General features: G+C 48.3%; 2 protein-coding genes across 2 annotated transcripts; both read left to right on the top strand.

Annotated features, from left to right (window-relative positions):
- Window positions 1-290: 290 nt before the first annotated feature.
- N7539_008689 (uncharacterized protein) lies at window positions 291-1,271 on the top strand (the record flags this gene model as incomplete). Its single annotated transcript, XM_056938284.1, has 1 exon — window positions 291-1,271. One exon carries the CDS (start codon window positions 291-293, stop codon window positions 1,269-1,271), a length of 981 nt encoding a protein of 326 aa, XP_056786666.1.
- A 170-nt stretch (window positions 1,272-1,441) lies between these two features.
- N7539_008688 (uncharacterized protein) lies at window positions 1,442-1,711 on the top strand (the record flags this gene model as incomplete). The annotated part of the gene is made up of 1 exon (XM_056938283.1): window positions 1,442-1,711. One exon carries the CDS (start codon window positions 1,442-1,444, stop codon window positions 1,709-1,711), a length of 270 nt encoding a protein of 89 aa, XP_056786665.1.
- Window positions 1,712-10,367: the final 8,656 nt, after the last annotated feature.

The following is a 10,367-nucleotide window of genomic DNA, read 5'->3' as shown; positions in this document are numbered from 1 at the left end:
GAGAGTTAGGCCATAGGATTAATCGTTGTCCTAAGCACTAATTTGAGATGAATTAATATCGTTTTGGTTGAATTATCTTGATTCAAAATATTCTAATGGGAAAGGGTGATCCGGTCGGCCGGGAACTACGTTAGGTCAAGAAGCTGAAATTATAACGTAAGTCCGCCCTGGTTTTGACACTACATGCAGAAATATTTTCGTCCACGAGTTAGCATAATATCTGGCTGATATCACCCGACAATCAATAGATAATATTATTCCAAGGTCCCACCTTACTCGCGATCTACAACATGTATCATTCTGCTGCGGATTCCAAGATGTATGATCCTTTTGCTAGCGTGACAGTCAACGAACAGAGCACCACTGATGGTACACGCGCCGTCTCGCTCAGCGTTGCGAGTGCAGAACGTGAGACTCAGACTGATATGGCATCTATGTTGCCGCCAGAGGCGCCACAACCACCAGACCCCGCTGATCTTCTCGCCGATATACAGAAGGCAGCTGAGGATGTGTCACAGCTGGTTGGGCGATTCGGCTTAAAAATGGCTCAGATACTCATAGCATCACGTACCAAGGAAGTTTTGTTCAAGTCGGACCGCAGCCAGATGCAGCTCCCGTGTCTGGGCTATGCTGACGAGTTCAGCTGTCAGCTCACAAAGGAGTATCACGAACCGATTGAGCTCGAGGGGGAGGCCCCGATGTTGTGGTGGCTGTGGAGCCCGCTGCTCGAGTGGCTCTCGTCGACCATTGGCTCAAGCGGCTGTACGCTCGTGTTCACGCCTGCCTGCAAGGCCGACGTTGACTTGCCCGACAAATTCAGCATCCGACTTTGGAGCACTACAGAAAATACCGAAAATATCGAGCTGACGGCCACGTACGGGGGTTGCTTTGCGGAGCGGCGCATCTATGACGCACCTGTCGCGAGGTTTTGCTCCCGAAAACAGACTTTCGGGAGCAACACATTCACTTTGTCGATGGACGAAAGTCAAGTGCCGTACGAAGGGGCATCGTTTGAAGTCGCGTTTGATTATCTCTTGCCACGAACTCTCAGCGTTTGGCGTGGCGCCATGAACATCTTGCCAAACGAAGAAGAGCAGGAGCAACTTGTCAAGGCTCTCGTCGGAGCTTGTGAAGCCAAGGACGACCAGATGCCCTTATTGGAGGAAAATGATTTGCAATGCAGACAATTGATACGACGATTACCGCCAAAGGCTCGAATATGGACAGTGGAAGCAGGTCTCCTCGGACAAGACAGGGTCTATGCAGTATAATTACCAATCGCCCTCCTCCACTAATTACCGCTGTTTGCCTGAGCCCCCAAGCCAATCATTCCGATATCTCTTCTGACTCCGACGACGTCAGTCCTCATCATCGCGAACCTCGGATTAAAAATCGCTCGAGGGCTCTCGCCCGGCACATTGCGGCACATTCACAAGGATTGATGCCCTTGACTCTACGCTTCGATGATACTAAGAGTGGTTCGGTGAATGTTGACGACGGGGCTAGCGCCTCGAAAGGCACAGACATCGGCAGATTATCCGACATTGACTTCGAGGCTGACGTCAGTATGGACGTTATTCGAGGTGGTGAAATCCTGGTGACTATTACAGATCATGTGGGTAATGTCGTTCAAGACGCTTTTGCAATCCCAGACACCAATTGTAGTTTTGAGGATGTCCCGAGACCTTGTGATGGCCTCGAAGCCGAATGACACTTTCTTCCTCAGGGTCATTGAATTGGGGGCCTTGCAGTCGTGGCAAGAGGAGCCCACTTACAAAATCCCGTTCCTTTCTCATGACGGATAACTGATCGGCTAAGCCTGTGCCTTGCCAGTGGAGGCCACGGCTGTAAAACTGATGCTGGATGAAATACACCCACCCGCCTTTGCCCGTCCCTGCCGACCAATCGAAACGAACATATCTATGGAAGAATTGGGGAACATGATAGTGTCGTCGTTGGCTGACCGCCCTTCGCGTACGGCGGCACATCAGCCGCGACTTGTGTGACTCACTTGTTGTCTAGCTTCCCCGCCAGCCGCTTTTGTCTTGTGGTATCGGTGTCGGGATACGAAGCACCAAGGCTGATATCCGACTGGGAGATGTTGTAGTGGGCCAGCCGAGCGAGCCCACTGGAGCCGTGGTCCTGTTTGATTTAGACAGATTTTTCAGCGGTAGAGTACCTAGCAACATCGAAAATATTGGAATTGAGAACGTTGATTCTAGCTATTTCAAGTTCACTGAAGTGACAAGTCGACCTCCTGCTGTTCTGTTGAGCACTCTTTCTTCTCTTCAACGTATCACTCTATGTAGGCTCGCCGAATCGATGAAACGGTTGATAATTTGCAGAATACCAGATTCATGAGACAGACGTAAGACGACCCTTTGTGTCAACAAAACTCGGCCTAGGCCTAGGTCCGTCGCACTTATTTCATCGAATGGAAATGAGATCCTAAGCCACCGATCAGTCGTGGAGAGAAGTCGCTGATTCCGAAGTGGCAAATGGCACTCAATTCTGGGTTCACGGCATGCAGGTCGAATCGCCGAGTCGCCAAATTGGATCTGTAATAATTGTCGTGATAGGAGGGAAATATGACAGGTCAAATGAATGGAGATCCTAAATGAAGGGAAACCGGGTTGGGGCAGCAAAAGGTCTCGGCCTACTAGCGCTAGGACTGGAGACGGAACGCAATTTGGCCACACCTCGGCCGCTCCACCTTCTATCCGCCAATCAGCGGATAGCAGCGAGGCTCTGCCTCCTCTTCGTAAATTTTCCCCTCGTCTCCAAAGAGGGCCAATCTTAAGTGCTATCCGCCTTCGGCTAGCCTATGCTTCTTTTTGCCTTTTTATTACTTCCATTACTTCTCATTAATGTTTGCTACTTTATTGTTAAGTTTGTTGTTAGTTTTTCAATTGGTTTTACATTACTTCTTGGTCTATGTCTGTTCGTGGTATATTGGAAAAACGAGATATATCTCCCGAAGTGAGCCACGTGGACTCCTGGAGATTCAGCCTCGAAATGAATGGTGAAGGGATGGAATGGGGTGGTGAAAGAAACGCGCCGAGGTACGAGTAGCTGTATAACTGTGAGAAGGGCAGTCCCGTCGCATGCGTCGCGTCCGAGCAGCTGAAACCGAGATGATGATCCACCACCCGACTTCCCGTTGCCGGCAGATCACGAATTGTTTGCTCATCTTGAGAGCCAACGGGAGGTGGGCGAGTCTTCCCCGCTCCCTACTTTCTTCCAGGCATCAACCTTCAGGGTACCTTTGCCTCTCGGAGCTGGTCATGAGGTCGTCCGTGGGCCCACACACGTGTGACGGGGCGGCTATACGGGCGCCGTCCGTGGCCTGCCGCATCGCCTTGACAACATGTTCCGCGCGATCAACACTATCGCCATTGGACCGTCTTTTGGTCTGTGTGATCAGCGGGCCCGGCTATCACCATCCCAGGACAACAGTTCTTACCAGTACTGTACTTCCTGATGTTGACGTGCTATGATTTTCGTATGACATATGAATTGACGAGTCGATTAATTTCTAAAGAAGCTGGCAATGATTGGCGATTCTCCCTCGCTCGTAGAGCCTGGTATAGTGAGGCTGAACTCCTGCGTTTCTAGCCCAGATGGACATGATGGTGTGGCACTCCTTTCTCATCGACCATCCCGCGGTGATCGCTCTGGATCTAATGCTCTTCTATAAGCGGAGGACATGTAAGAGGGCTTGATGCGGGTAGAGTATAACGTACTCTGACGTAGCCACTTGGCTGAGGGAAGGTAGAATAGATTACTCTGGTTTGGCCTCTTCGGCGACGGATCACTGTGATTTCCACTGAAATGAGTCCACATATATGGGCGATCTTAGACAAGACTCGTAACAATATGATGAAATTGTAATGAAAATTGAGATCTGTCTCTTTACAAACTACAAACGCCATGTGCTGAGATATTTATCAGTATTTGTTGTTGGTGCTGGCTGACCTTCATTGGTAGTCGGGGTCGGGGCCGGAGTAGTACATCTGGTATCCAACTGCCGATCCAGGCAGATCAAAAAATAGAATAGGACGCGAGATCGTGGTGCCGCTCAGGCCCTTGTGATCGGAGAACTATGGCCGCCATGGTATCATGGGGCATTGGTCACTTTTCATCAGTTAAAGTCATGGCCAATAATTGCCTCCTGCCTTCTTTCTCTTCCCAGTTCATTATAGCGTGAGTGGTGTCATGGTTTTCATGCTGTCGGGTCTCGCCCTCTCAAGGTAGGAAGTAACCGTTTCTTCGTCGCTGCATTTGTAACCCTGGGATACGCACACACATACAATCACGCTTATTTACGTGCACTGACCTGGAAACCTGTCAGTTGGATTCTCTGCGCGGGAAATATATCGTGACAACCTGAATGGAAAGCTGCAGTCCGCAAATATCGAAATTCCATTCAAGCTCCAATTTTTCTGATTGTCCCGTTAACAGGCAGGTCTACGAAGGCTGTAGAGATGAAGTGAGACTGCCGACATCAATTTTCAAGAGAAGTGGCTTAAATTTTGTTAATGTTGGCAACTGCTTTTCGCTCCCAATTGGCGCTGATATCTACCCGGTCGGCGCGTTCTTCTCCACCACCTATGCGACTTATTTGACGTTTGACCCGTATCGCTATTATTGCTCCCCTGAACTGGCTTTAAATACATGAAAAGTCGAGATTCAACACAATTTGGAACGATTCGGGATCAAAAGACTGGTCTGATCCATAGTGCGTTTCCTAGACCGTTCCGTGTCTGCTCTTCCTTCCGGGGACCCACAAGCCGCTATCGGATCTCATTCGTTGATAGTCAGATTCAAAGAAAGCAACTCTATCCCCCAGAACTGTGTCTCTGGCCTTGATCCTAGTGTCGGCATCGGCACAAACTAAGACTCCGGTCAACTGTTTCTACTCGGCGTAAAGCTTTTTCTGTGATCATCAAGAAGGAAGCGTACCTGACACTAAGAGCTTACCGACACACTGCTCGTATTCTTTCTTCAGCATTGTCTCTATGTCGGGCTTGCCATAAAAGATTGCTCCGCGGTGGCCAATCTTCAATCGCTCTCCTTCGACTGCCTCTGGGGCTGATGTTCGTGTAATAAACAATGAGTAGCTCAATATCTGTAAGATAGACATCAGTTTCACTTCATCACGTCTAATGTCTGGCGATCCCAGTGCGCACCATATGATTTGAATTCGAGTCCAGAAGCTCATCCATCCATTCACAAATCCAATTTTCATGATCTGTAATCCGCTAGAGAAGAACGGAAGAGAGTTCGGGACACCAACGTTCGTCATCAAGTTGTAAGACCAGTGAAAAATCTTCTCTGCAGTAGGCTCTGTGTCTCCCTAAAATCAAGTCTCGAGCGTATGGCATCTGTGATGTCACTCCAGTTCCAGTAGATATCAGAACAACGCTGTCGTATGTTTTTGTGTGGCAGGTCTTTCCGTATTGACCATCTATTAAGACTCGCAGATGAGGATACGTGTCGTAAACAGAGCTCGGGAACAGAGGCCGCGAAGTAAACGGGAAAAGCGATGGCATGCTAAGCAATAGAGTATTTTCTGGGACCGATTCTAGGACTGAACAATACACAATCCTGCGCGCGATCTTTATACCACCGCCCTTTATGCAGGTCAAGTCTACCTGTGAGGCGATACTGCATATATCGTCGATCTCAGGCCGAATTTCTGCCGAGCCGTAGCGTTTTGATGTTGTGCGATATTTATTCAATTTTCAATCAAAATACGATCCCAGGCATGCCAGCACATGCTTTTTGATGAATTTTAGACTTTCTGGCTGATTTGGTTAGCCGGCCTACCTACTACCATAACGCTGTGGCAGAGTACATTTTTACAAAGTCGAGAATTATGTGACATGCTACAAGTAATCTAATACAGTACATGGTGGGGGACTAAGATTGTACTCCTTTTTCTTGTAATAGCAGATCCTCTGCTTCGAATTCAGATCAAGACGTACTGTTGCGTGTCGACTTCCCTGGATATCGCTAAAGTCGGGTCGATAGCCCGCAAGAAGCTCTCCGTAGAGATGACCCGAGTCCAACGGCTCCTTTGGGGAGGACGATGGTGTTGATGATGAACACACATTTCGAAACGGCTGATGGACTATAACGCCCGAGCGGGCACGCCACCGGGCGACTGGGGAAACGATCGGGCCTGCTGACCTGCGCGCCAAGCTTATTCCTTTATCACTTGTTTGTTTCAGACTAGAGTCGAATAAGACGCCGGTCACACGCAACAGTGAGGTCATAATGGTTTCGGAGGATTCAAGCAGACCGTGGTGATGGAAAGGAGATGGAAAGGTTGAAAATAACAACAAGCGAGTGCCACCGTCTTAAATATCTACGCGCGCACAAGTTGACCACTGTGAGTGATCATGTCAAAAGTGTTCAAATCATCATCGTAGCACGATAAGATGTGGTCCTTCTTACCATCAATGAGGATACTATTATGCTACATTGACTCGGAGCAGTGGTCATGGATAATGTGGTGGTGTTCGGCGGTATTGATTCTCGTGCAGGGGCGAAAGGAAGCCACAATAACACCATAAGTTCTTTCACATCTCTGTATATTGGGATCTGCGTCCTAAATAGTGGGTGATACTATCAATCACACTACATTCGCTCGAGCTGACATCTCTACATCCATGCATGTACCACGAAGTATGGAATATAATTCATTATGGCATTGCGCATTGTAGTACGGATATCTCAAATGTATAATGCAGTACATTAAACCTGGTCATCTCTCTAAAGATGCTCGAAATGACCGCAGACTATCGAAAGGAAACGTAACTCCCTAGGTGGGAATGTCAAGTGATCGCTCACGCCAGGATTCAACCAACTAATAATCCAAGATATAATGGCGTTAGAATTCCAAAGCTTTGTGCTGCGTGATTGCGATTTTTCCTATGATCGATAACCCCCGTACCGGATCACTTTCCATTGACAACGTACTAGACGCCAAGTAGCTAGACATAGCCAGGAAAAATTCCAGGGGTAAGGTGCCAGGTCATTGGTGCACTTATTCGAAGCGAAATATCTGCTTGACCAATAATTCTAATAATGCTGTACATGGACAAGGACACGGTGAAACGCAGCGAACTCGGGATGAAGGCAAAACGCGGCTCAGATTTCGGGGTTTGGCCGGACGCACAATGCCCAGCAATTGATCTTTCTACAATACCAGATCATTCATTAGTGGCATCAAGCGTAAATGCGACAAGCAATCGGAAGGGAAACATCATGACGATTTGTATTGACAGACCTACGGAATTGACATATCTACATACAACCGACTAGGTAAGGGACATACACCTGGCCTACATATCAGCATCAGCAGATAGTAAGAGGGAAGGAAGGAAATCCCGCCGACGGCCCACGCAGAGGAACCACTCTAGATCTACATTGGTCATCCGTCACAGGATATAACTATCGGGAGACAGGCTGCAATGCTGTATTACAAGCAAGTAATGATTTATTATGAACCCACCCAGAACCCTACTGGTATGCGAGTGATGTTTTAGTACTCAGAAACAGGAGAAGGTAGTGACGACTACGGGAGCCCCACCACCAGGGGAACGCGGGTTAGATCCTTAGATCTAGGAAAAGCGATCGCCCTTGCATTACCGCCGTAGGCACACTTCGGGGTCAGGACGTACTGCAGTAGGGACATACTATATGCCATGACTAACTCATACCAGCCCATCCCAACTTCCTCGGTCAAGCAAGAAGAAGTGACTCTATGACAGTTCCCCATTTCGTACTGTCATCCTCAGATGACCTTTGTAGTTTAAAAGTGGAGTCTCATCGTATCAAGGCGGTTCCTATGACCGAGAAATCAGGAATCTGAGAAAAGATCTCGACCGATCGAAAAACCAACGCCCCAACCGATAGGCGAAGAAAAGGAAATGATGGATGAATGAGACCGGGCGCTAAAGCGCTTCTGGCGTAATTAGAAATGAGAACCTGGTCCGCGAAAGACTCACCATTAAGAGATCACTGTAGCATGGAAATGTCGGAGTAATTCTGTAGCAGACAATAGTCACAGAACTTCGATACCGATAGATAATATCAGCAGTTTCAACTAGGGTCCTGTTCATTGAGCAAATTATGAGCGTATTGTGATGACCGACCACCCTCATTAGATAATATACAGTAATTTGGCGCTGATGATGTGAAAATCATGTTAGGAGCAGGACCGGGGTGAATCTCTACATGGTGTGGCGGTATGACTACAGACGCAGGAACTTCATGTTACACTCCGACCTCGACGTAGGTCAAGGTACACGCCCAAAAAATGCCACCTTGGATGGTCCTACCCGAACCGGAAAAGATCCTAGTCACCTCTGCCCGTCGTCGGTCTTTCGGTCGTTCCCGCCGCCGAGTCATTCGGTCGATAGTCCGTGTAGGTTTTTGGGGTTAGCGCCTAAAAATACCGGTCAGATACGGGATGAGATGTGTCGATCCGACAGCGGCGTTTCTTTAGTCTAGGTCACTAAAATCTCGCGAATACGCTCTTGCACGTATGTACTAGTTTAAGTGACATTGAACGCCCGGAGCCGACAACGCGGATTTAATTCGCTAGCGTAATGGCCTGTCTTCGTGCAAGAACCATTCAGCGAATTCCTCCCTTTCATTAACCCATTGGCCTCAAGTGGGATTCACGGGACTCACGGGATGGGGGGAGGAAAGGGGGCGCGGGGGCGAGTGGAGTCTCCACGACAAACCCGACTTAGTCCTTTGGTAGGAAAGACGCTACGAACCCCACCTCTCTTTCCCATCCCTCCCCAATCATCTCGTGCCTTGGTGACTCGATGGAGGTCTAGAAGATGGTTCCGTGTTCAACCTTAACGTATATTGTATGGTCTTTTGAGCCTTCGCCGATGTTTCCCACGAGGAATGAGAGCCCACGGCCCTACGCCAAGCAAGACCCGTTGTCTAACGGCGCGTCTTAATCCAGGACATTATCTAAATGTTAATTCAAGCATAGAATTGACGGTCAACCAAGTGGCAACGAACCCTTAGCAACCTGGGATAAAATCACGGTTTGCGTAGGACTTGAAAATATCACTTTCTCGAGAGGATGGTTTGGAAATATCACTACAATCTGGACAGAACAGCCAGATGAGATCCCATGTGAGGATGCAGAAGACGGTGGAGCGCCTGCCTCCCTTTAAAAATTTCCCACGCAAACAGGCTTGGGGTGGGAGAAATTACCGATCTTACCCCTGTCGAGTTTTCTGTTCTGCCTCCCCCCAACGTACCCTCAATTCCCACCCACGTTTGACTGTCTTCCTTGCCTTCAGGCTTGCATACCATTGGTTGTTGTTATTAGTCAATTTTTCATAAGCAACCTAGGGTAAATTTCCCACTAATTAGTCGATCAATTTACGGTTATCATCCGTCATTTCCATAATGAACGTAGGAGTAGTAGTTGAGAGCGAACCGACTTCCAAATAACGCCAGTAGCTCATTTTGGCGCCAAGGAAGATATCATTGGTGAATATGATGTGGGCAGTATTACGCTATCTGATTTTACCGTCTCCGCCAGTTCTGACCGTCATTTAAGTCACAAGCACGCATTCCGACACGCGCACATACCCGAAGAAGTTACGACACCTACCAGTTCCTTGACATATTCTGGTTCTCGAAGCAACGTGGGTCGGTATCTGGCAGTTGACACCTATCTCCCTTTCTAACCGCTTCGCGGAGTAACTGTCAATAATTGTCGCCGACTGCTATTAGGAGCTCGGAACGTTGATTCTGGGATAGTGGTAATCAAGTAACATGGCGCGGGAGTCGTTTAAATCGCGTCAGGCGGATATGAAAGAGGTGAAAAGTGGGTTCGTTCCTCGTTATGGAGGCAAAAGGCACTGAGGCAGCCATTTTATGGTCGGCGTCTTTATTTGTACCTCCGGGCATCTTCAATGCTTACAAGAAGGCTCCTTTGGACATATTATAGGTCTCAGTACTCATTTCGTGATGATCGCGTGCAACGTAGAGATTCGACATATTACATCACAACACACAGCTTCACCGAATAGACGATGTATACGGCAACGGCCTGGAGAAAGCTCGTGTATACGTGGCTGCTGAGCGCCCCAGACTTTCGAGGCCGCTGAACTGTTAGCACATAAGATCGCCATTTTGATTCCTGCCTTCCCCTCGCTTTTTTCGAGAGCCATGTGTTAGCACATATTGATAACAAATGATAGCGTTATCCAGGAGTCGCCTCCTCAACCAGGTTACAGAAAGTATCGAGACAAAATCAATTGCTTTTCGTCTTTCTATTCCCTTAGACATAGCTATGATCATTCCGACTCCTCAAACATCGCCCT

This window comes from Penicillium diatomitis, assembly GCF_028827545.1.
Source record: "Penicillium diatomitis strain IBT 30728 chromosome Unknown utg000013l_segment0_segment0, whole genome shotgun sequence".
In the NCBI taxonomy this organism is placed as follows: Eukaryota; Fungi; Ascomycota; class Eurotiomycetes; order Eurotiales; family Aspergillaceae; genus Penicillium; species Penicillium diatomitis.
This window is presented reverse-complemented; position numbering and strand designations above follow the sequence as displayed.